The sequence below is a fragment of the Acanthopagrus latus genome, chromosome 4, assembly GCF_904848185.1.
Source record: "Acanthopagrus latus isolate v.2019 chromosome 4, fAcaLat1.1, whole genome shotgun sequence".
NCBI classification, from domain to species: domain Eukaryota; kingdom Metazoa; phylum Chordata; class Actinopteri; order Spariformes; family Sparidae; genus Acanthopagrus; species Acanthopagrus latus.
Window position 1 is genome coordinate 29,641,405 of NC_051042.1, and position 25,832 is coordinate 29,667,236.

Below are 25,832 nucleotides of genomic sequence, written 5' to 3' on the forward strand. Positions count from 1 at the left end.
TGTTGTGCTTGAAGATGCTCCAAACATGTTAACGAATATTAAACACTCCTTTCGCTTCTATTTAATCTATTAAATAATTGTAGTTTCAAAAGTTTAACTACCGCACATTAACTCTTCTTTGTAACACTGTATTGTGCATTATACTGCAGTGATAGAATAAGGAAGTTGTTTTTAGAAGTACTTTATTGCAAAATTTAAAAAGTGGCTAAGAGAATCATCTTAGCTTTGTGTGCTAGTATGCTAATATTTGCTAATTAACAATAACCTTATGGGAGTGTTAATAATTTTAGAGTTATAAACCCAGTTGCTGGACGTCTTGGAGTGTTGACCCGATGTTGGTGCTGGATAAAGAGTCAGAATTGATCACACTTCATCCTGCAGGGGATTTACATGTCGGCACCAATTTCCATGGCAATCTATCCGGCGGTTGTAAAGATATTTTAGTGTTGACTAAAGTGTTGAACTGACCGAAGGACAGTGTGATGAGCAAGCCGCTAGTGCAGTTAATAACACCAGATGTGACCGAAAAATTGCTTAAGTATTTCAATATGCTTTGTATTAAAGGCATTAAAGTGCTAAGGCATTGAATTTTGTGGAGACAAAGCTTCGCCTTTTTGTGTCTGGCCTTTTACATATTGGCACTTAAACCTTTAAAATGCGGCACCTTCCCCTGATCAAAAAAGGAAAGCTTGCACTTCATGATTCAGTGCTGCTGGAGAGAATTTCCCCCCAGGGCCTCGTTACCTGGGTTAATAAAAAAAAAAAAAAAAAAGGAGCCGCCAACATCTCACTTGATTCCCCTCAAATAGTTTGTGTGCCCACTAACCATAAAATGTAATATGTGTGAATGTATACAACCATTTAGAAGACATTATCAGGCAGGGGAGCAGCCTGGGATCAGGCAATTGAAACATAAAATCAGTTTACAGCATCACACAATTTTTAAAAGGACATATTTTAACCATTATTTATTGTGGGATGTTAGTCCAAGCACAAAATGATCTCATCAAATGTTTTGTTTGTTACTGCTGTATAGTATTCACACCTGGGATACTGAGCCAACAAGATTTTTGTCTTTGTCAAATAAGAGGTTTAAAAAAAGAAACAACAGAATGGTGCCAGAGACCTTTTCTTTGGAATTACTGGAGTATTTATACGTCTATGCAGCAGGATATTAGGGGCAGGATCCTATTAGGGATGGGATCGTTGGCTTTAATCCAGAGTCCAAATAACCTTCTTGCTCTCCAATTAGAAATCACACTGTAGACATTGAATATCTCACAGCATGTGTCTCTGTAAATTGTCGTCAACGTGTAATATGATGAAGTAGGCGACCATTTAGGAAATGAACTGGCACATGGTTCATTTCTGAGCAGTCATGTTTCACCACTCATGGCTGTACTGCAGTTCATTGTATATTCATAGAATACGGTCAAGGCTGATTTGAGCATTTTTGCCAGAGTTTGATCGGTAACAATGAGTATCGTGTATTAGATTTAGGCCAGTTAGCGTCCAATATGCAAATGTTGTGTCCTGTTGAAGCTCCAGCACACAGATGCTGACGAAGGACTTTTCGGTGAAGTATGAGGCATCTTGTGCCCAGAAGTCAAACGCTCAGATAATAAAGTGATTTCTGTTGACGGCAATGCACATTTTGTAGATGATATGTCAAAGGAAATAGCCTTTGCTTTCATTCATTTCCCTCCAATGTGAAAAATAAATTTGAGGACACTCGAGACGTGCTGAGTCTACTGCAGGTACCCTCCCACGATGACCATCATGTCTGCTCCCACTGTTCTCCCACTCCCACTTTCAAAAAAAAGTGCCAATTCACTCAGACTCACTTCTGAAGTCTCCACTTAAGGACACATGACCAGGAGGTAACTAACTTAAAAGTGAAAGACGAGCAGTGACGTAATGTTGACTGAGTCATAAAAGTTTAAAGTCTCTGCAAGTGGATATCTTACAGAGATGAACCAAAATAGAGAGATAGAAACACATGCATCCCTGTCAAATGCTTTGAGAACTTATCTGATGTAAGTCGGCTAAAACCGTTTGGTCCTGTCGTTTTCTCCATCTTGATTTTAAAATACAAATGTTGCTTTAGATGAGTGATATTTAAGAAAACATTTGTCTTCTGCCTGAACAATAAGTCTGACACTTTTGAAATACAAACTGTGGAGTCCATTTAACCTTAAACCTGATTTAAAACACACATACGCACACATACACACAAGCCAGGTCAAAACCTAATCAGCCCTCATTGATCTGCTCTCAATGATCCAGAATAAAAGTCTTTGGAGGTTAAATTTATAACCCTGCAGGTGAGTCCTTGGGGCCGCCTCTCACGCCTGACACAGTTCCTTTGCTGGCCTTTATAATGAGGCGTTAAGCAGCGTGGCGACTGTAAATCTGCTACGCTAAGATTGCTCTGGTCTGACTGGACCCACACCTCACTAAATCTCACATCCAGGACCGGAGAATAATTTATGGTCCTCTTTTGAGCCGGGCAGCGTGAAGTCAGCAAATGGCCGGGACAGTCGACTACTGTTTGCTTTGGTTGGAAGACAATTAGGCTCGTGCACATGTGTGTATATCAACATCATGGGGTTGTCTTACTGAGGATGCAACATGGGACATGACAATCACATGGACTCCCCCTTTGAGTGCATTCATAGCGCTTCTTTTCAGGCTTGCATGGAGATGCTGAATTCACATATTAATATGTGGGGGGTCAAGAGAGGTCAGAGAGATGAATATAGGTCATACTAGGTGCACTGGCTGCCTTTACTTCCCTAACAACAAAAAGGCGTGTCCTCACCGAATCCATATGAAAAATGATATGTTTTGGAAAGAACAACCCCCCTTCCTCCATTTAAAGCTAAATTTTCTTTAAATAAATCAAAATAATCCGTTCAGTGGTGTTTCTATCATAACATCTAAAAGCAGCTACTGAGTGTAAAGTTGCAGCAGCTGATGTCAGACCGGGCACAGGACCTGCAGGACTTGCTGGGGACGGAGAGAGCAGCGCGTCAGGACAGGCTGCTGCTCTGCGTTGTTGGGGCGTAAAGAGCCGTTTACCCAGAGGAGACCGGGGGGATTTTACAGGGCGGATTGTTGCAAAGTAACCCCACCATGAGGCGACAGATCTCGCAAGTCGGTAGCCTTAATGATCTGTTCTTCAGGCATCAGCACAGTGCTGGTTAAAGTGTCCAAATCCGCTAGCGCGTAAAGTCCGGCATGTCCGAGAGGAAGAGCGCTGAACACCGCAGCTCCGAGGCTTCTTCACTGGCAACTCCCGCGGATCAGATGGTGCCGAAAAAATGACTCGGGCTCTCCGCATCCTCGCTTACTTTCTCTCTCTGGTCCACTGTAAGTGTGTCTTTATTTCCATTCTGTGACCCACTGATTGTTGCTCTGGCATGTGCTCTTATCTGCGTTTTAACTCTAGATTTAATTGCGTAAAAGTGCCTTGATTGTCTTTAGTGTACCAAAGTCGGAGTGCAGCTGCAGCTTTTAGTGGCTCATTGGCTCAAATGATAATTTAAAAATAATCAAAACCCCTCAACTCCTTCCTTTAGTTTCTGATCAATACAGTAATGTTTCATTTTTAAAAACAAAGTATTACATTTTGGATGAAATTTAAAAACACATGCGTTCATGGCATGCAATTCCAAGTTCAGCTGAGATATGATACCACTGTGTTTTAACACGGTGTCATTGCAGTTTGATGAGTCAGTCCTGCTATCAGATGTGGCCCAATGTCACCAAATCAAGCAATCAGCACTCATGTGGAGGTTTGAGGTATTTAGTGTGGGGTCACAGCCAGAATAGAGAAACATATAGGAAACTCAGTGAGACTCAAAGTTTACACAGGAAAGTGAAGTATATTCATAGCATAGGCATAAATCAGAGGGGGGGTTTGGGGGACACAACCCCACCCATACCGAGAAAATGGGCTATGGACCCCTGTCACCCTCCAATATATCAAAGTAAGCACAATTATGTAGCTTTAACATTTTTAAAAGTAACAACAGTGTTTGCAAGCTGTTTTAATTTGAGTTAATGAGAGAAGCCGCAGTGAAATGAAGTGTTCCTCAGTTGGCAGCGTGTTTGTGAGATGTTTGTTGGCAGCGTCACAGCACTACCCCCCCCCCCCCCCCCAGCAGCTGCTCTTGAGAAAATGTCATGTTTCAATTGTCCCCTCCAGAGCTGATATCACATTTCTTTGTGCCCCTGGATGTGAGTATTTCGCCAGTCAGTTGTGACATGAATCGTCACACGTGACACAGAAACTGAGCTTCTTCTTCATCTTTTTTTTGGTGCACTGTGTAGTTTTTGAGAAGAACGATTGATTGTTTTTTTTTCCTTTTTACCATTTTATTTTGTTTATATGTGGCGGACCCTGCCACCTTTCTGGCATCAAACAGTGTTCTGGGAACCTTATTTGTCTTAACAGCTTGTGTATTCGGTTATGGAAAACATAAATATATCTGAGTTTGTATTATTACCTTGTTCATATTATGAATTTCTTCTCTAAATCGACATAGTGCCCATTTAAAGGGGGAGCGGAAAGGAAAACACGGGAAACTAATGGAATTTGAAGGAAAGAAATCCTCTCATTCAACCTTTGCCCTGTGTGTCGGCTCATTCACGCTCTGCTTCCACGTCTCCACCTGTATTGCATTTGGGTATTGTTGTGTTTTTCAGTGTGAAGTATGCAGAGTGACCTTATCAACTCCACAACGGCTGAGTAGCATTGCATTAACACGCCTGACCTCACAATCAATCAGCATAATGTCAACACTTGTGAGAGACGCCGTTCATCTGCACACACACATACACCCACCGGTGGCGGTTCACAGCAGGAAATCACAAGTCCGGGCGGCGTGCTGGTGGCCTTCACCTCTGGGGAGGGCAGAGCTTGTTTGACTCCGGTCTCCGAGGGCTTTGACAACACACCATCTGTTAATGAGTGCTGTGGGGGTCCCAGCGCGTTGGATTGGGACTGCAGCCAAATGACAGTCACAAGCACAGTCACGGCACCGACCCACGGGGCTCGACCGTCAGGTTCGCCGCGGCCCGCAGAGCTCCAGGAGCCCGCAGGCCAATAATGACGCACACAGTTTGGTTCTGAGCAAGAGGAGAGGCACTGGAGTTGAAAGTCTGGCTACACAGCATCATCACACAGCTTCATGAGACGAATCTGCAGTCATGAATATCACTCTGCACAATATTGACAACAGCAGCGATTCTTCTCCAACGGGCCCATCAGTAAGAGTCTCACCTCGTAGGCGCGTTTCTCATGAGTAAGTCGACTCAGCTACTCCTGACCATGTGGAAGCCATTAATAACCGGCTTGCATGTAAAGAAAATGGAAGAGGTGGCGCCACATGTATTCATTCCGCTCCAGTTGAGAAGCGCCGATCATCAGTTTCAATCAGGCCCGTCTTCACCCCTGACACGGGCGTCGTTTATCACGGATGCAGGGGGAAGGAGGTGGGCTGTTTGCATTCACAGCTTACTCTCAATTTAGGAGATGCGTCCAGTGGTTCAGCTTAAAGGCAAAAGCAGAATTATTAACATGCTGTGGAAATATCTGCCCTCATCCCAAATGTAATTACTTATTTGGAAATGTCTTTGGGGCGTTCATAACATTTCAGTATAATTTCCACAACACAGACGTCGCTGGCTGTCTTAATTGTAAGGCAGCTGTTTCCCTGCAGGATGATGGGAAAAGTTGTGTGTGCAGCTCATATGAAGCAGTCTGACACATTTGGGTGAACAGATAAGAGGAGGAGCAGTACTTTTCTAAACATGGGTGGGGTCGAACAGCTTTGTTCACTTCTTTTTCGGAGTTTTAGCAGAAGAGAGGTAGACCTGTGCTTTGTCTGCAGGGAGTGTCTGTGGGGGGTGATGGAGAAAAACCAAAGAAGAAACGTTACACTCTCTTCTCAAAATACTTGCATGGATTGTTTTGTTGCATGGATGGAAGGATGGTGGAATAGAAGCTCTGTAACAGTACATCCACAAACAGCTAAACCAGTCCCTGTCCACATGTAGACCACTATAAAGCAGGAAGTAGCACATGAACCCAATTATGTAATGGAGGCAAAAGTGAGGGTGTGGTGGAGTCGTGTGGTCTCCAGTCTTTATGTAGTTGACCACAAGATCACGTGTTGTAATGAGCCAACAGTTAACACCTAACCTTAATGACACAGTGACATAAAAAGGAAATACTAATTCAGTTTTTTTCTGTGTGTGTAAGTTGTTCAGTTACGGGTGTTGTATGGCAAAAATCCAGCCAGGGGCCGAACGCTTCCAATCAAATGTGATGTGGAGGCAACAAGATAACCCACATGTGACCCTTGGCCAGTGGGCTTGTAGAGTAATGTCATGGGTCAGAAGATTTTCAAAAGCGCGTGTCTGAAGTATAATTAGTTCATTTCTCACTCATCCTCCTCCCCTGGAGCAAAATGTGGCTGTAGTCCTCTACAGTTCTTTATCGCCACTTGCTAAGCCACACCCACTTTCCAATCACAAATAATTTCTTGTGATTACACCCTTCAACTTCCACGTCACTGTGTTCATAAACTTGCCCTTATCATACTGTAGGTGTTCATCAACATCAGTACTGAATGCAGTTTGAGGGTTTTACAATATTGTCCACAATCAACATTCTGTCTGGCAATAATGACAGTACACCAAAATAACATTTTGTTTGAAAAAATGATGTAAATATTATATATTTTCGTCGCTCTTTGTTCCAACAGTAATCACTGTTATAGAGTGTGGAGTCAGTAATGTCTCTCCTCCCTTGCTCATGTACTAAAAAGAGAAAACACATTTTCTGGTAGACTAGCCACCTTTATCCAATCAGGAGAGAGAACATCACAAAGAGGCGGTCCAGTCTGAGAGCAGGATCCTCCTGTTCATGTACCTACATCAGCAGTGGCGGAACAGGTGATCTACCAATTCCAGAGCTCCCGATGACCACCGAACAGGCCAAGTGATGAAAAACACTCGAAGAAAAGAAAGAGGCAAAGAAAGCTAGCTCGAAAAAATAAGGACAAAGGGGAAAAGGAGAGGATTGTTAACTGCAAAACGGACAGGAAGTCAGCTCAATCAACAACGCTTACAGCAACTTTGAGTACACCTTGTTTTTACGTTGCTGTAATGGTTCCTCACCTCTTGATCCCCAGACTGGCCATGGTGGAAAAAAGCCACTGCAGCGGCTTCATTCAGTCAATGGAATCTCAGTCAGTGCTTTCCAGACAGCTCCATCTTCAATTTTAAAAAATACTTCATTGTGACAGCTGAATATAGTAGCCTCAAACAACCGACTCAGCAGTTTTAAGAAACCGGTTATGTAAAATAGGTGGAGGCAGTCTGTAACGGTTAGTCCCTAATGGATTAAAGTTTGGGAAATACCAGCATGTTAAATGAAAACAAGAAGCTTGGAACTGATGGTCTGCAGCATCAAAAACACAGCATGTCCATATTTTCTGTCTCCACCGAACCTCTAATTTAATGTTCCAAAGGTTTTGTCATGACTACACATTTTAGGTGTACTATGCCTGTGCATGGGAATAATCAGTGAATTAAACTGTGTCACCAGGTGGCAGCTGTGCTGACTCAGAGGAGCGTCTCATGAACTATCTGCTGGGAACGCATCGCTACAACCCGCTCATCCGCCCGGCGGTCAACAGGACCGAGAGGGTCACGGTGAAGCTGCAGGTGTCTCTGGCTCAGCTCATCAGCGTGGTAAGGGGACCAAATATACTCCTGCCCACCATGAATGATGTGTGTGTGTGTGTGTGTGTGTGTGTACTTATTTATGTTTGAGGGTAACAATATGTGCAAGGAGGAGACAAAGAGGGGGAACAGGAAGTGGATGAGAGAAAAAGACAAGGGGGAGTGAGCCACAAAAGCTTTGAGAAAGCAGTTAATTACAAACCGGCCTGCGCAGAGCGGCCGTAGCTCTGAGAGAATGGATGAATAAGGATAGATGTGGTCAGCTGTGATCTCTGCCTCTGTCATGTCCAGATTGAAACTTCAGCACATTGGATTAAAAGGGGCCATAAAGCTGTTTTAGCCACAGTGATAGAGGCTCCCCTCTGATTTACAGCGGCGGCTCCTCCCAGCTGCAGACTCAGGCAGCGAGGGCCCATTCACGGCCTTCACTTTATGAGCGTGCATTGTATCCTTCAGCGTAATTGGCATTTGGTATCGCTTTAGTGGACATGTTATGTCACTTGCAGTGGGACCACAACGCCACCAACAAACATGTTAACAGGCAATTTGTGGAGTAATTAACTGCAGGTATTTTTGACCTGAGTTAGAGCTGGATGCCAGAGTAAAGATCACAGTAACCTGGGAGCTTAATCTAAACGCTGTTCACACCCACTGTCACAGTCATTGAGTCAGTTGTGTTTGTGCATTAAAAACTGTTCTACAAGTAATTTCCAACTCGCTTGTACATTTCCAGAATGAAAGAGAGCAGATCATGACTACAAACGTCTGGCTCACTCAGGTAAGTGTGATGAAGCTCAGAGTCACACACACACACACACACACACACACACTCAGCCTCTGTGTCGTGTAATGTCCTTTTCCCCCCCTGAACTTGAATTAAACCATATCCATTCCCCTTCTCTCAATGTGGAACAAACTGCCTCTGTAATTGGGATCATATTCATCTGATAATGAAGCATGTAATTGGGAATGACGCCACCTCTCTCTCGTCTGTCCAGCACTGGGTGGATTACAGGTTATCGTGGAACCCTGCAGAGTACGAAGGTATCGACAAATTGCGCATTCCCTCCAGACACATCTGGCTCCCAGATATTGTCCTGTACAACAAGTAAGCCTCACTGGAATGCCCTATTGTCATAAAGATGTGTGTGTCAGCAGGTTGTCACCCTCACAAGTGCATCAAATACGGCACACTTGGTCAGAGGCCATATGCTTCTTAGTATGGCTCTGTAGCGTAACTTCTGGCAGCTTCTGGGGCATGAATGTATACTAAAGCACATGAAGCAGAAAAAGCTCGACTTTGCGGGTATGAAAATGATGTTGTGCTGCCCATAGAGCGTCCGCACTGGAGACCGAGCCAGTTAACCTCCAGTTGAGCACCGTGAAACAGTCTGGCAGGGAGTGGAGAGAAGACCAGAGTGTTTGAACTGGCTGGCTGGTTGATGATCAGATGAGCTGCAGGTGTGTGAGAGGCGGGAGCTCCAGCCATCAGGAAAGTCACACCCAGCCTCTGTGAAGCACCTTTGAGAATCACATGAACAGAACCAGAAACACGAAGCACCAAAGAATACAACACACAAAGTCCATAATCATGACAATTACATACATATATATATAAAAAAAAAAACCTGTCCCTATTGATCTCTCTTATATTGTTTGTTATTCTAACCAAGTTATTTTTTTTAAGTGGCTTTACATTAATTACAGTCCCAAAGTTATAAAATATCAAAATAAATGTAAAATGTTTGTCAGTTCCTTTACTTTGGATGGGGTGCAGAGCCCTGCTTGTGCAAAACTGATGCTACAGGGGTACGTACTGTCTTAATTTGAAGCTTATGGACGCTGATCAAGCTGCTGTATTTGAGTTGGGGGTGAAAACATTTTGTGTGTGTACTGTGTGAAATTGTTAATGTTTTAGTTGAAAATTTAAACAGACAGTTACTCTTTTAAACAGCCTGTCTATGTTCTCTCTGGAAGGTTCAACCTATACTTTGGACGGGAACAGGAAACTTGTGCAGCAAGACATTTGAGAGTTAGGATGACTGTTGTTCTGTTCAACATCTTTCCCAACAGACTCTCTGAAGCCTCTGCGGAGTGTATAAATGATGAAGGTTTCAGTCTGTCCTCTGGGGATTTTGATGTTGATATTGATTTGACTGTCCTTGTACAAAAAGCAAACAAACCTCTGTAGCTTTCCTTCTTATCTATGATTGCAAGTTTGATAACAAGAGCCTCATGTTTCTCTGTCTTCCTTCCTCGTAGTGCCGATGGTACCTACGAGGTCACAGTCTTCACCAACGCCATTGTCCTTTTCAATGGCAGCATCAACTGGCTTCCTCCGGCCATCTACAAAAGCGCCTGTAAGATTGAGGTCAAGCACTTTCCCTTCGACCAGCAGAACTGCACCCTGAAGTTCCGCTCCTGGACGTACGACCACACTGAGATCGACCTGATCTTGAAGTCAAATGTGGCTAGCATGGATGATTTTACTCCTAGTGGTGAGTGGGACATCTTGGCGCTGCCAGGCAGACGGACTGTTAACCCTCTGGATCCCACCTACGTGGACCTCACGTATGACTTCATCATCAAGAGGAAGCCCCTTTTCTACACCATCAACCTGATCATCCCCTGTGTTTTGATCACCTCTCTGGCCATCCTGGTCTTCTACTTACCTTCCGACTGCGGGGAGAAGATGACCCTCTGCATCTCCGTCCTCTTGGCTCTCACTGTGTTCCTGCTTTTGATCTCAAAGATTGTCCCTCCCACCTCGCTGGATGTGCCACTAATTGGCAAGTACCTGATGTTCACCATGGTGTTGGTGACCTTCTCCATCATCACCAGTGTGTGTGTGCTCAACGTGCATCACCGCTCTCCCAGCACCCACACCATGCCTTCATGGGTCAAGCTGATATTTCTTGTCAAACTGCCTGCCCTACTCTTCATGAGGCGCCCCAGCAATAACTCTGCACGCCAGAGACTTCGCCAGCAGCGGTGTCTACGGGCCAGGAGAGCCATTTTGGGCTTGGGTTACCCAGTTGCGTCCAAAGCAGGTATCACCATGTCGTCCTCTGCCCTGCTGTCTTCCGACTCGGCCTTCTCCACCCCAGGACACAAAAATATAGCTCCTCCGCTAAACCACAGCTACTCCAACAGGAAAGGGGACTTGCGCTCCAACGATTACCTCCCCAGTGGTCTGAATTCTACTCAGGACTTCCAGCAGAGAATCACCTCAGAATGGGCTGCTGACGTCCAGGAGGCTGTGAACGGGGTGCGCTTCGTGGCTGAGCACATGATGGGAGATGATGACGATCAGAGTGTACGTATACACACACACAATGTTTTATTGCATTGCAGCTATACCAGACTAACATTTGTCACCACTGTCCTGGCACCATCCTGCAAAACATATTTAAGAGTCCAGAAGTGAATGTTAACCTCCCAAAAATCAAAATGTTGTTTCTTTACTTGATATCTTCGAGTTGTTAGCTAAAAGTTTTGACATTCAGAGTACATTTGTCTCCAATCTGTACTCAGCTGAAGTACATTTATTATAGTAAAACGTATTATGTCACATTAAACTACAGTTCACTGTTTAACTCTTAACTCTTGTTCATCGTATGTCTGAGGAACAAAGTGTCTGTACATTTAAGTTACACACGTTTAAAAATATGAAGTGCAAAATTGATAAATTAATCACAATATCATGCATAGCACGTTTTACTGTGTGATGGTAAGATGATAATTTAGGTGCCAGGTTTGAAGCCAGGAATAAGAATGTGTGGTTCAAAAAGGACAAAAACGTATGAGTGCAAAGATCAGTCTGTAACTTCTCCACGCATTTTTATATATTTCTGTTTACGTTTGGAGTAAAGAAACTAAAAATGTGTTTGTGAGTTTCAGAGATAATAGTAGGTGGATTTTTTAAGTCATGAGCGAGCTGTTTCTTCCCACTCGCTGTCTTTACATCTTGTCTTTATGCAACCCGAGGAGGACCATACAGCTAATTAGTTGCTGACAAAACAAAAAAAAATATCCAGGCTCCACTGTCAAAGCACCTCCTCTTCCATCTGTCCTGATCCGGACAAACTGGATCAAAAGTGTTTGCATTGACCCATGAGGTGCAGGAAGGAATACCACTAACCTTAAGTAGTGACTGTGGCTGACTGTGACCCAGAAAATTGAGGACATATTTCAGCCAAACCAATCGTTTTCTCTTATAAATCAATAAAGGAAGGAGGAGACCAGGAATGAGAAATTAGTCGTTGCACAAAGTACCAATGGCAGCACTGAAAATGGGGTGAAAGGGTCAATAGCTGTTTTAAGTTTAGGTCTCAGCAAAATGGAAACAGTCCTTAGATGTTCCTGTTAAAAATGTATTGTATTTTTATTATCCAAAGAATAAGCTCTGACTGTTCTATCTCATTCTCAAAGACAATGATGTGTGGAAGATATCAGGTTTTTTTAATAGTTTGTTTTAATGCAAATGTCCCTAGAATCAGAAAGCATTCTCACACTCGTTCATTCACTCAGCTGCACTCTCTGCCCCCGAGTGGCGGCTCAGAGACGTGGCAGCGTCCACAGACAACACACTGAAACTAGGATCACTGCAGTGATGTTGTTGTATGACAATAAATGCCTGTTGTTGTGACAAAAACATGCACGCTGACAAATTCAAATCTGCTTTTTTCGGTATACTTGCAGGTGATCGAGGACTGGAAGTACGTGGCCATGGTGGTGGATCGTATGTTCCTGTGGATCTTTGTGATAGTGTGTGTGGTGGGCACCCTGGGCTTATTCCTCCAGCCTGTCTTCCAGACTCAGATCATTCCCAACCAGCAGCCCAGCTCAGAAACACCTCGCATATGATGATTAACCTGTAAAAACATGGGGTTTTAATTATTTCCAGTGATTGAGCTGTTAGGACATGCATTTCTCATAAGCAGATACAGGCCAGTAGTCTTTGCAAAGTCTGTGCCAAACCCCACCAATGAGGCACTTGAGAGGGTTAAACCAGAGAAAAGAATATGTGCAACCTCTCACCATGCACATCACGAAACAGAGATAATGTTTGTGCGAGATAGAAAACAGATAAAAACATCTCCTTCTAATCAAAACCATGTGGTCGACAGCAATACAATATTTTGAGGAAATTGAGCGTCCGCAGGGACCTAATGTGGCGTCACTGCAGATCATTTCCCTCCGTGTCTCCAAAGGACAGCTGCAGGACTGGACTGAATACACCTTTCACTGCGCTAAAGTAAGCTGAACTGTTACAGGAATATATGACAGATGTATGAGGAGGACATCACTCAGACGCTGTTCGACTCCTTTACTTGTATTAATGTTACCGAAATGTGATGTGTGATTAAAGAACGATTAATAAAGCTAAATGTGTGTCCTCTTTCAGTTTGATTAAAGGTATGAAACCCCCAATAAAGTCTTAAAGTTGTCAGGGTCTTGCCAAAGTGCTCAGTTAATCTGTGTTGCCGGCGATAAAGTTTATCCTCAGAGCCAATACGTCAGCTGAAGATGTGCCAATTAAGGCATTTCATCACATAGATAAGACAGCTGTTCACTTGAAATGTGAGAATGTGCGAGCAGGCAAAAAAATATGTTGATACAACAAAACCGGTGACGGACCCTGAGGACTGGTACTTTTGCCGTGGTTATAGGCCTGGACCCCCGACGAACAAATCCTTTTAACAAAGATCTGTATTAAGACTTAAAGGGTAACTCCACTAATTTTACACATTAAAGGGATAGTTGGGGTCTTTTAATGTGGGGCTGTATGAGGTACTTAACCTTAGTCAGCGTGTGGAGAAGCAGCACGTAGCACCATCAGGGAAGCAGAGCATTGCACTGCTGTTAACAGAACCAACAGCAAGATGTATTTAGCCACCTTAAAAAAGGTGGACCTAGCATTATATGCATATCTGTTGAGTGCATGCTATAGTTCAAACATTTCTGGCACTTTACATTGCCGTCAGACAGCCACTGAAATAGCTGATCTACAGTGTAATACAGCGAGCAGCTGGAATACGGTTGAGGGAATGTAGTGCCAATGGAAAAGGCAGTCTGACAGCAATGTCAAGCACCACAAATGTTCAAAATATAACAGATACATACATTTTTAAGTAAGTTCCTCACACATACCCGCATCAGAAGACCTGAATTATCACTTTAAAGAGTGTTTACGTGTTGGGGAGTGTTTCTACATATGTGGAAAAAAGCAGTATAAACTCTTTTGTGGCTCCAGAGGAAACAAAATTGCCTCCAGTGATGTCAATCAGTGGCTTAATTGCATTGTGGGAAATGTAGGCACCAGGCCTGTAAAGAGGGAAGAATAATTTGTTGAATAAAAAAAGGTGATATCTCTGAAATTGGCTGTAAATAAGTTCAACACAGTTATAGTAGGCCGCTTTTCAAAACCTGTTGCCTGCAGCGAAATCACTAGAGGTGATCTATCAGACTAGATGCAGCTTCCTCTGGAGCCACAAAGCAGTTTATGCTACTTTTTCCACATGTGCAGTTGTGCTCCCTTAGACTTGTAAGCACACATTAAAGTATGAGAAAATTGTGGAGTAGCCCTTTAAATCTCTGAAGGGAATGAAAAATAAATGTGCTCCAGACACCGTAATCTCATGACCACCCATTTGTGCCTTTACACCAGAAATGATCTCTGTTAAGTGCTTATTTGTACAGACGGGAAGATGCAGGCACACACATTAACGACGCATCACAAAGCACACAAACACACGCTGAACTGAACCTTCACCCACACACACACAAACACACACACACACACACACACACACAGTTACTGCTCAATAAACAGTGCTGAGTGAGCTCGTTAGAGATTCTGCAGACTGTTGGTTCTTTTGTGAGGCCTTCATTTAAATCAAGAGATAGCAATCAGCATCCGTGTTAACGGTTGGACTCGCTTCACTTTAATCTCTGCTCACAGTTTTTTAAGCTCTTTCGAGGCTTCTTCATTCACCTGTTAGCTTCCTGTCATCAGTGAAGCGAGACGGCGCAGAGCCAGAGCGTACCCATCAACAGCTCGTCATCTGTTTCAGTCCAAACAGAGTGGGAGGCGTCGTCAGTCAACGCTCGGTGGAAGGTCCCATAAATCACGAGCTTCATGTCAGCAGCCTTTCGTCATTAGCCTCCAATAAGAGATGCATGGAAAAACACATTGCTCTGAGAATTGTACTGCCACATAAGCAAGCACTTATACCAACAAAGGTATCACATAATATTCTCCTTTAAAATGTGACAATGTAGTGGACATTAGATTATTTGTTTGGCGGTAAAGATGATCCTGTCAAATGATGCAAGGTGCACAAACAGCTTAAGTTTTTTAACCTGTCCTGGGAAAACTTCCCGAAGGTCGTTTCCACGTGATGTAATCGCATATTAAACCCCCATGGGGGCGGTTCTCTTTTCACCTGTCCCACTTTAAGGAGTTGAGAGTGCAGGGTCAGACACCAAAGAGCATCTCTGGTGCTGCTGGGTGGGGATTTATTTGTCGTTTGAGGGCACTTCAGCAGGGCTAAAAAGCATTTGTACCCACCCCACTCACACACACACACACACCCACACACACACACACACACACACACACCACGCCCTTTCATCCACATGAAGGACATAACTGTCAAACCACTGGGACACCCTGCCGGCAAAAGGGAAGAACATACTGCTCTGAGATTGCAATCATGACAGGAAGGAAGAAAAGCAAGAGTCAAATACAGAGCTCTATCCCACTTACAAGTGGTCTTTTTCCAACAGATATTGACGTAATTTTGGAACAACAGAACACACAGGATATTATGTGAAAACCTAAATAAATAAGGAGCAGTCAAGACAAATTCTGTCATGTTCTTAATCACGCCCCAGTGGCACACAGTGGCTACTGGTCTTGTGTGATGAACTGAGGGGCCATTTGGTAATTTAATGTGGAAGTCTACACTGTGAGGGCAAAACATGTGCGGACACCACCTGGGTCCCTGCTCACTGCACACAGGAAATGGTTTCTCTGCACGACCTCGCTGCCAAAATGAAGTTGAAGAAAATAAGGATAAAAATGTAACGCTGACACGTTTAGCTAGACCGTGTGGGCGTGGTCTGATCAGATTTGGTCATCAGATTTTGATTGACATGATGCTGATTGGTAGGTAATGTGGGTGACATCACCTGAGAGATATGTCATGTAAAACAAACTTCGGCAGACAATGTTGTTTCGTGGATGATCTCCTCACTCATGGTTAGAAGCTGAAGGAGACATACAGGTGATGGATTTATGGTTTTAAATGCAATGCGTAAAATGCGCAATCCTCGGTTCAAAGTGTCCTTGTTCCAATTCCAAGGAGGAAATTGTGGCAGCGCAAAGCTGACACATCCTGCTGACCAGATTCTTCCTTGTTTTATCACATTAGGTCGCTATAGGTTGCATCTTTTCTTGAAGTGGCGTGTGCCACCTATCCGTGAGGTTTGTGCCTCAGCGTGGCTCTGCCTCCCTCCCTCCGCTCTCTGGGGCTCTCTGGCGCTGCCGACGCGCTTTCACTCTTCCCACTTTCTCCTCCGGTCTGCTCCACGGAGCGCCGCTGCCACGCTGACCCTGCTGGATTCATTTGGAAACATTTGGAGACAGGATGGACGCCGCTTTTTGCCTCGTTTTGCGCGCATGGGCCCTTCTTCTGTTTCTCCTGTCAGGTAACATATTGTTATTGACTTGTTGCGTTACATAAATGTTGTTGTTGTTGTTGTTTAACAATATTGCCTCAGTTATTGATTTGGTATTTGTGTTGTAGGCTCGTACGAAATAAGCCACTGAAAAAATTGTATTATAATATATACCAAAAGGCCATGCGTAATCAGATGAAAAACCTACATTTAATATAGCTTAAATTAAACATTCTGGTAAATAAAGGTAATAAATGTTAAGGTATGGTTATTAATCCATTCATGGAAGACATTTATTGGTACTGGTGCAAATTATTATTATTATTATTATTATTATTATTATTATTATTATTATTATTATTATTATCATTATTATTATTGTTATTATTTATGATTAGTAAACAGCAGAATAAGTCATGGTGACTTGAAGTAAACATGATCACAAAATATTGGAATTGTCAAATATAAATACGCTGCTCCCCTGAATTGATGAGAACTAACAATCACCAACCTGAACTCTATAACTGACACTGCAGTGACAGATCCATGTCTGACCCTCTGCTCTTATCCAGGAGGCTTCTGTTCGGATGCAGAGCACAAGCTCTTCTCTGGCATATTCGCCAACTACAACCAGTACATACGACCAGTGGAAAATGTGACCGACCCCGTCATCGTACAATTCGAGGTGTCCATGTCCCAGCTGGTCAAAGTGGTAAGTGTCCTATAACAAAACTGTTTGTGCTGTGATGGGAAGACATGAAATGTGAAGGGTCTGAGAAGAGTGAGAAGAAATGGGTCCCTGTGTCGATTTGTGGACTTTGAACGACAAAATTTTAGAGACAGTGACAATCATCTGAGACACCTGAGATGGTCCTGCCTGTTCAAGCCCCTGGTTTATCGTGCTGAGGAGATGGGCAGAGGGGCTGCGAGTCTGGCCAAGACAAGATGGGAAATGTCAGCTGCCTGAGTACCTCTCAGTTTCGGCAGCCTCAATCACTGCCACTTCAGATGAGCAGCTGTGGATTTAGCGTCAGGTTTTGCTTGTTGACTGCAGACTGGCGGGGCAGACAGACGACTCTCTCGCTCGGCTCAGACGGGTCCAGAGTGGGTGACGCTAATTAAGCAAAAAGGCTGGTGTTGGACAGGGAGGACAGCTCATTTACAAAATGAACAGCGTTAGATATATTGTACAGATAAAATAATAATTTAAAAAAAACCTATCCGCTTTATACAACCCCCGCTTATAACTGAAAATTGTTTATTTTTATTTTTTTTTAACAGTGTGTTGATTATCTCAAAATGACAAACTATTTAGTTATATTTTAATATTGCATTCAAAACAACACATTACGTGTTTTGTATATGTTACTGTATGTTATGTATGTGACATAATTTTAGTAAAATAACTCAGCAGTCTCTGGGTCCAGGTCCAGGTCCAGGTCCTGTGTTTGTTTGAACCATCCCTCCATCCAAACCTCCTCCTTATGCAGACTTTGTTGCGCTTAATACTGCATCACCTGAGTTCCTCCTTTGCCACTGTAATTTTTAACTCTGGCCACTAGAGGTTGCGGCCTAACAATAAATATGCATAGTCGCACAGTTGACCTATATGGTCATTTTTCTAATAAGGATGGGCTGATTGATAATGTTTTCAGACAATAATAGAATACTAAGTCACTATGTTTTCAGTGGTAGCGGCTAAACAAGGTTTAGTAATTAAAGTGGATGATGTGGGGTCTGACACATTGTAGCACTCGTCTCCGACCTTTGCTTTCTCTCTCTGAAGAGCTAGATAAGTATTGAGGAGCTGTCTGGATCTACAGAAATATAATGGATATTTTGTTAGATTCTCCTTAACTCAGTCGATGTAGCACGCTGGGCAGCTCCCCGTGCTGATGGATGACTATTATTCCTTCCCCGCACCTGGTGCTTCTAACCAAGATGCAATTGGTATTGGTCAGCCCACAGCAATTACAGCAGGGCTGTATGAGCTCATTTAGCCCATCAATAGCTCATCGGCAGAGCTGGCTCAGTCATCATCTCTCAATCAGGGTTCATATCAGAGGCTGTCTGCCTGAAGGTTTTGGAGCAGGTGGTGCTGTGGGACAGTGGCAGAGGAGATTGTTCTTTAAAGAGACAGTCGTAACATTTTGTGCTCACTCACTGTCTTGCAAAAGTCAGAAAATTGATACCAGACGTATGTCTGTCGAATAAAGGGGGCTCTGTGGAGTTCGCTATTGTTGCTCTCTGTTAGCGGAGTGGAGAGAGTCACTGACACGAGACACAAGAATCTGCATATGGTCACATCCTTTGGGCTATCACATAACGTTTGATCTGAGTCCTTAACAAAGAAATCCACATTAAACATCTTAAACAAGTAATCCACAGGCTGACAGACAAATGGTTGAGGGTTAGGCTTAAAGACATCTATGTTTTGTGTTGCTGAGAAATCACTTCAGCAGCTCATGCTATCTCGTGATGCCACAGCTAAAGTTAGCAGCTACAGCTAAAATGCTGCCCCATATTTGTTTGGACTATGAGTATTCGAGAGGTGGGCAATCCTTACATATTGTACCTTTGTCGCTGTCTGATTTGGTGCTAAGATACCTGACGTACGGCCATCTCATCAAAGTGCTGTAAAATCACCACTTTCTCAAAGATAATCCAGTTAAGGTTGTCCTGCCGCCTTCTGTCCACCTGTGCTTACCAGCCATGTACAGCCTCTCCTTTATGTGAAATCATAACATGAATGGTTAATGTTATGCACTGGGTCATGAGATTTGTTCATTCACGGTCTAAGTCACACACACAAACCTGACCCTCCCCTCCCGGCCTGACACTGAGTAGTCAGAATGAAAAGTTAAGGCTGTGCAGCGACCCCCTGGCTCCAGCTGTCATGTGGGTTACGCTCCAGGCGTGGAGGACTCAGGTGTGCTTCTTAATCCTCTCGTCTGGGATACGCAGAGGTCTGGCCATGCAGACAGCACACAAACAAATCCTCAGTGGTGATCTGGATGGCTGCCCGTGACGGTGTTTGTTCCTCTTTTAAATTTTAAATGTTTACTTTTTTTTTTTCTTTTCTTTGCTTCAACGTCTTCATTATCAATTCTGCTCTGTTCTCAGGATGAAGTCAATCAGATCATGGAGACAAATCTGTGGCTGAGACATGTAAGTTTATGGTGCATGACTGTGCAAATGGAATCTTGAGCAAGGGCATGAAGTATGGACCCTGCCTTCTGTCATACATGATTCTTCAGGGCTGGACTGACAAGTTGAATTATTCATGGAGGGGAGCTTTTTAAACACATTGATCCTTCTTGTCCTTTTATGGAAAAAAAACTAGCAAATGCACTGAGATTTCATGGCCAATTTCATAATGTCTTTTAAAATAATTTGACAGTTGTCTGGAATTTATCATACGAGCCAAAGTCCATAATATTCCTTCTGACACAGTGACAGAAAACCTCAGATCGTCTGCAGGATACTGAACCTAAGAGATTAAACTGATTTAAATCCAGTTCCGTTTTATAATCATACAGAGCAAAAACAAATCACTTTCCATACATGGCTTGACGGTTTTGTCATTTACTCAATCCCAGAAGATGTCTCTGCCGCCATAATGCGTAGTGCAGTGAACCAGCTTGGAATCAAATGAGGCAGGGACCGTCTCCAGGTCCCATATTACTGAGCAAATACTCATCTGTGCCGGAGCCATGTTCATGCTAAAGGGTTGAGTTGTAATTTCTCTTCGGTGCTGAGAGTTGAAGCACTCTTCCGCTTAATTTAATGTCATCAGTTGTTGTAGAGTCTCCCTAAGCAATGCACAAACAACAGGCTGAGGTACATATCCCCCTGCTGGCCATCCAAATCTGAGAACACACTCCAGATACGCAGTGTTTCCTGATTAAGACTGCTTTACTGTTGTTGCTTTCCAAGTCACATGAGGATCACCGGTTGTCCGTAAGAGAGGGTCAAGAGGCAGCGGCCAAAAGGTCCATAAAACACACTGTATTCAGTGGTCCATTATATCTCCTCTCAGGCTACACTGTTTATATGCCACTGTTGGAGACGACGACTTCTCATTGTTTTTACGAGGCACATTTCACAAGAGGATGCGTTTAATATCAATCAGACTAACGATAATCACCAGGAGGAATCAATTGCTACCCTCTGGCTTTTACATCTGTTTTGTTGCTTCATAAAGCTGTTTATGACAAAATTATGCTTGCAGACCAGATGTGGCATCCTGGCACTTTCTGTTGGGATTACTTGGAGGGGACATTTTGCTCTAGGAATGGTTGTCGGTCAGTCCAACCCTTTGTATTAGCATGAAAGTTCATACAGATGTTCTTGAACCCCAGAGGATGCACCCTAATGACTTTGGTGAACCGTAACTATTTGTGGCTTTGAGTGAAATGTACAACAAAGAACTTTTGACTGACTATGAAATAGTCTCAGTTTCATACTGATGCCGCTACATAACCTACATAATTAGTTATTATAATTATTCTTAATGCCTATGAGGTTCTGACTGACCTTGGTTGGATAAGTCATACAATTACAGCTATGTCACATGGCCACAAATAGATTCTTTACCTCATCTCTATCTATCCTGCAAACAGCTGTGTTTAAAAAAAGAAAACAGCACTCATTTATATAACCAATGTGCACACTAGCCAGAGTGAGATGTTATTGACAGGAGGAGGTGGTGTTCATAACGCCTTTGTCCACAGGGGCCGCCAGAATTAACAAAAATGAAAGTCACTACTAGAAGCTTTAAGTTTTTAACATCTACATTTTTATTTGTCCAATACTTTATACTATTTAGTTTATGACTAAATAATTTCTAAACTAAACTAAGATGCTTATTTTAGCCTTTAAAAGAAAGCACCTCTAGCACAGCCTCACAGACTGGACTACTGCTTTGATTATATTTTGTATTGATCGTATCTTGACTGTATTTTTATTCTGTATATCTTATGTTTGATGTCTAGGAATCAGAAGTGGATATATGTGGATATATATCAGTTATTTTAGTGCATTTAAGCTGTCAAATTCTGGTTAAAGGTCTGGATCAACCAACTAATTAAAATCAGATTTCTATAGAAGATAGATTCAAAGCCAATTTCAGTGTGTATACAGAAGGTGGGAACATCAGTTTCACCGTTTCGGGTCTTAATTAATATCCTAAATAAACTTAAATTAAGTTTTGTATAACACTGTAATTTCTCTGTCTTGTTTTTTAATGAGAATGACTCACCTTGTTCTGTTTTTTTTCAGATCTGGAATGACTACAAACTCAGATGGAATCCAAGAGATTTTGGCGGCGTCGAGTTCATCCGAGTGCCGTCCAGCAGGATATGGAAGCCAGACATTGTGCTGTACAACAAGTGAGCGTAAAAAAACAAATTAAAAACCTGGCTCAACATCTTCATTGATTGTTAGGTACATTTACCTTTAAGGACTTCCAGAAAATGACAAAGCTTTATTAGCTTCCATTGCTCGTTTTGCTTGGGTCATTCTCTGTTTTGCATTTCTTTAAAGAGAACAAAGGAGGTTTTAGATATTAATGAAATCACGAGGCCTCTTTTTTGATTGACATCTCCACACACATTGGCACAATGGTCAGTTATTTATAAACCTACAGTTCAATCTCTGACTCAATTAGTGACACAGTCTTCACTGTCTTCTTCTATAACTCATTACATCTTACAGTGCAGTTGGAGATTTCCAGGTTGACGACAAAACAAAGGCCCTGCTCCGTTACAATGGTGATGTCACCTGGATTCCTCCGGCCATATTCAAAAGCTCCTGCAAGATTGACGTCACTTACTTCCCCTTCGACTACCAAAACTGCACCATGAAGTTCGGTTCCTGGACGTACGACAAGGCCAAGATCGATCTGGTGCTAATAGGTTCAACCATCAACCTCAAGGACTTCTGGGAAACTGGAGAGTGGATCATCATTGACGCGCCTGGTTACAAACATGACATTAAGTACAACTGCTGCGAAGAGATCTACACGGACATCACGTACTCTCTGTACATCCGCCGTCTGCCACTTTTCTACACCATCAACATGATCATCCCCTGCCTCCTCATCTCCTTCCTCACCGTGCTCGTCTTCTACCTGCCGTCTGATTGCGGTGAGAAGGTCACTCTGTGCATCTCCGTCCTGCTGTCTTTAACCGTCTTCCTCCTCGTCATAACAGAGACCATCCCCTCCACCTCGCTGGTCATCCCGCTGATCGGCGAGTACCTCCTCTTTACAATGATCTTCGTCACCCTCTCTATCGTCATTACTGTTTTCGTGTTGAACGTACATTATCGCACACCGAAGACCCACACCATGCCCTGCTGGGTGCGGACTGTGTTCCTGGGACTTTTGCCCCGGGTGATGTTCATGACTAGACCAGAGAGGGACCCCGAGCAGGTGACAGTCGCTGGCAACGTTCAAACCGTGAATTCAAGACCCTGTGCCGTTCACACATCAGGTAATTTGCAGAAGCAGCACAAACCTCAGGCCCTGGCCTCCAGCGTGGTGTCCAGCCTGACAAACCGCCAGCGGCTTTTCAACAACACAGAGCTCTCCAACCTCAATAACTTAAGTGGCGACTCGGTCAAAGGTGCAGGCTCTGCGTTCCTGTGCTGCGAGGGACGTTGCAACTGCTGCTGGCACCAGAAAACCAGCAAATTGCCTTCAGACTCTGGGGGAGGAAGTGGAGGACTGGGCAGTCTGGGGGCACTGACTGGGGGCACTGCTGTTGGCGTCGGAGGGGGGAGTCAGTGCTCAAGCTCTGAATCTCTGGATGGAGGAATAATGCCCCTGTTGCCACTCTCACCTGAAGTTACTGAGGCCATTGAGAGTGTGAAATACATAGCGGAGAACATGAGACTACAGAATGAAGCAAAGGAGGTGAGCTCTCGTATTTTAAACTACAGTTTTTAGATCTCAGTTGGAATTCTGCTGTCAAGGAAACTGAGATCACATCATTGAAAAGGTTTTCTCTGTGATCCTTTCACAGGTGCAGGACGACTGGAAATACGTCGCCATGGTTATCGACAGGATCTTCTTGTGGGTTTTCGTCCTTGTGTGCATCCTGGGTACAGCTGGCCTCTTCCTCCAGCCTCTATTACTTGGGGAGGACATTTGAATCACTTTGACAAAAACTCATACTCCAGACTGCTGAACTGTGAGGCATTCCGTTATAAATATGAATCTCGGCATTGGCTCAGACGGAGAGAAAACACAGAGGGGATCCAAAGTTGAGAGGAACAGATGACTGTCTGCCAAATGTTGATGCAAATGGTTTATTGACTGTTTTTTTTTTCTCCCACAGATAGGCTTGGTGCTTTTTGGTCCTTTCATTTGACACAGTGGTTGAAGGACTTTTCAGTGCTGAGGACGTGGCTAACAAACGTGGTGGTTAGTCTTTTGATTTTGTACGACATCGTTCTGGAGTAAACAGCGATGTAATCTGTAATGTCAAGTCAGCGTACACACATGCAGAACCAGAACACAACCAAAACTGTGTTATTATTAATGGAATTTAAAGCCCTTTTTCTCACATTAAGCAAGTATGTACATATAGTCACCGTTTATGAATTTCCATTATATTCCATAACAAGATGTCACATATGTGATAAGTTTTTCAGTGTTTCTGAGAACAAGACAAGGTTATTGTCTGTGTTCATATAGTGACATCATGTGGTAATTATTTGCTACTGCAAATGGTAACAAGGCTGATTGGTTAAAAGCATATGTTGTCTTGCTTTTCATATCTCTGTCATATCATATTCTCAGTGATAAAACCTTAGGAAAGATTATACTGATACTTTACACCTTAAATGCATAGAGAGAACTACTGGTCACCTTCTGGACTCTGACCTGAGAAAATGGAAGTGGATATTGGCAGCATTTGATGAACAAGAGGAAAAAGAATAGGCATTTTTGTTCAACTCACATTTTCTGTAAATAAATCTTAAAAATATAAAAGTGGACCTCCATTGTATCTGTGCCTTTATTTTTCTTTGAAGGACCAGTGTGTCTGAGACTGGAAAACAAAAGCTGTGGGATGTAGATGTAATTTCAAGGAGGCTCAGTTTATTACTCTGTTCCACAATCCTCTGTGTGCCCCTGTGGAGCTAACTCAGCTAACTGGATCACAATCAATAGGAGAGGGCTGATGATGAAGGACCCTATTGGATTCCTCTCCTTTCTTCATCTTACCTTTCTTCCTGCACAGAACACAATTTTCTGCTCTTGACCACACCGCCTCTTAAATAGCTCAGCGCTTACCGCCACAGGTCTGATGCTATCAGGGCTAAAGGGTCACATTCTCACGTGTATTTAAAAACACATAGAGTTGTGGTTGTTTTATTCTGCTCCAGTTGAGAATTTAAATGTCATGCTTAATACTACACTTTGACACTACAAGCTACCACAGTGCAGAATCTCCAACACTTAAAGATGCCCTGGTCACATGACAGAAACACACTTGCAGGGGGATGATGCGTCTTAAATTTAGTTTCAAGCTGGAAGTCGAACCGGTGTGATGCCTGCATGAGCTGTGAGTGTCCGTGCTGAGAGAGCGTAGGCGTCCTGCATGGGGGTCTGACTGTCAGTAAGTCACCATCTGATTCTTATTATACAGCTAACAATCAGAGCAGATGGCGAGCGATGTGATTACAAGGAAATCCAGCCCATATTAATTGAATGCTGGCAGGGAAGCACAGACAGATAGTGTATTAGCTCTCTGCCACATCTGATAAGAAAACCCCTGGCCAATGAATTTAATTAAAGCTCACTCAGAACTCTGCTGGCTGATCTGCAGGAGGGCAAGAGATCTCACTGACAGATAACTGTGTGATGCACCAAAATGAATGAGCCTCTAATGGGATCAGTGTAGCCTGTGATGTGACTGCATGAAAAGTGACATTGTGTAAAAACAGACTACAAACCACAGTTTTTTAGTCATCATGTTTAATTTTGTTTTCAGTTGTGTTTGTTCTGATTTAGTTTCTGGATGGGGTCTGCTTATAGTTTAGTTATTATTTTCATGAATGTTAGAATAATTTCTCCCAGAAAATGAAAAATCAGTCATTATCTACCTCCAGGATAGTTTTTTGCAGACTATGAAAGTGTTCCCAGTCTGAATAGGGGTGGATTAGTTGGTGACTACGCTTCATTTTTGTGCTAACTCTTTCTCTAAAGTGTCACAGTGCCACCGTGGCAGCCTGTCTTGTTTCTGTGTCTGAGACCCAACAGATGTAAATGTTTGTGACTCGTGATGATTGTACAAACTTTGGAGTGTGTAGGAGTTTGTTTGTATGTACAAAACAAGAAAAGCCATTAGGGGGCGCTACTCAGCTGTTTTGAAAACAATAATTTA

General features: G+C 43.2%; 2 protein-coding genes across 2 annotated transcripts; both read left to right on the forward strand.

Moving 5' to 3' along the window:
• Window positions 1-3,051: 3,051 nt before the first annotated feature.
• On the forward strand, window positions 3,052-12,627 carry chrnb4 (cholinergic receptor, nicotinic, beta 4 (neuronal)). The gene is given in 7 exon segments (XM_037094405.1): window positions 3,052-3,298; window positions 3,301-3,372; window positions 7,619-7,764; window positions 8,489-8,533; window positions 8,754-8,863; window positions 10,018-11,071; window positions 12,457-12,627. Coding segments are annotated over 7 exon segments (1,650 nt in total). The 5' UTR covers window positions 3,052-3,240; the 3' UTR covers window positions 12,622-12,627.
• Window positions 12,628-15,725: 3,098 nt separating this feature from the next.
• On the forward strand, window positions 15,726-24,435 carry chrna3 (cholinergic receptor, nicotinic, alpha 3). The gene is made up of 6 exons (XM_037094404.1): window positions 15,726-16,470; window positions 17,013-17,152; window positions 19,564-19,608; window positions 21,721-21,830; window positions 22,156-23,356; window positions 23,466-24,435. The coding sequence occupies exons 1-6, from the start codon at window positions 16,410-16,412 to the stop codon at window positions 23,592-23,594; spliced, it is 1,686 nt and encodes a 561-aa protein (XP_036950299.1). The 5' UTR covers window positions 15,726-16,409; the 3' UTR covers window positions 23,595-24,435.
• Window positions 24,436-25,832: the final 1,397 nt, after the last annotated feature.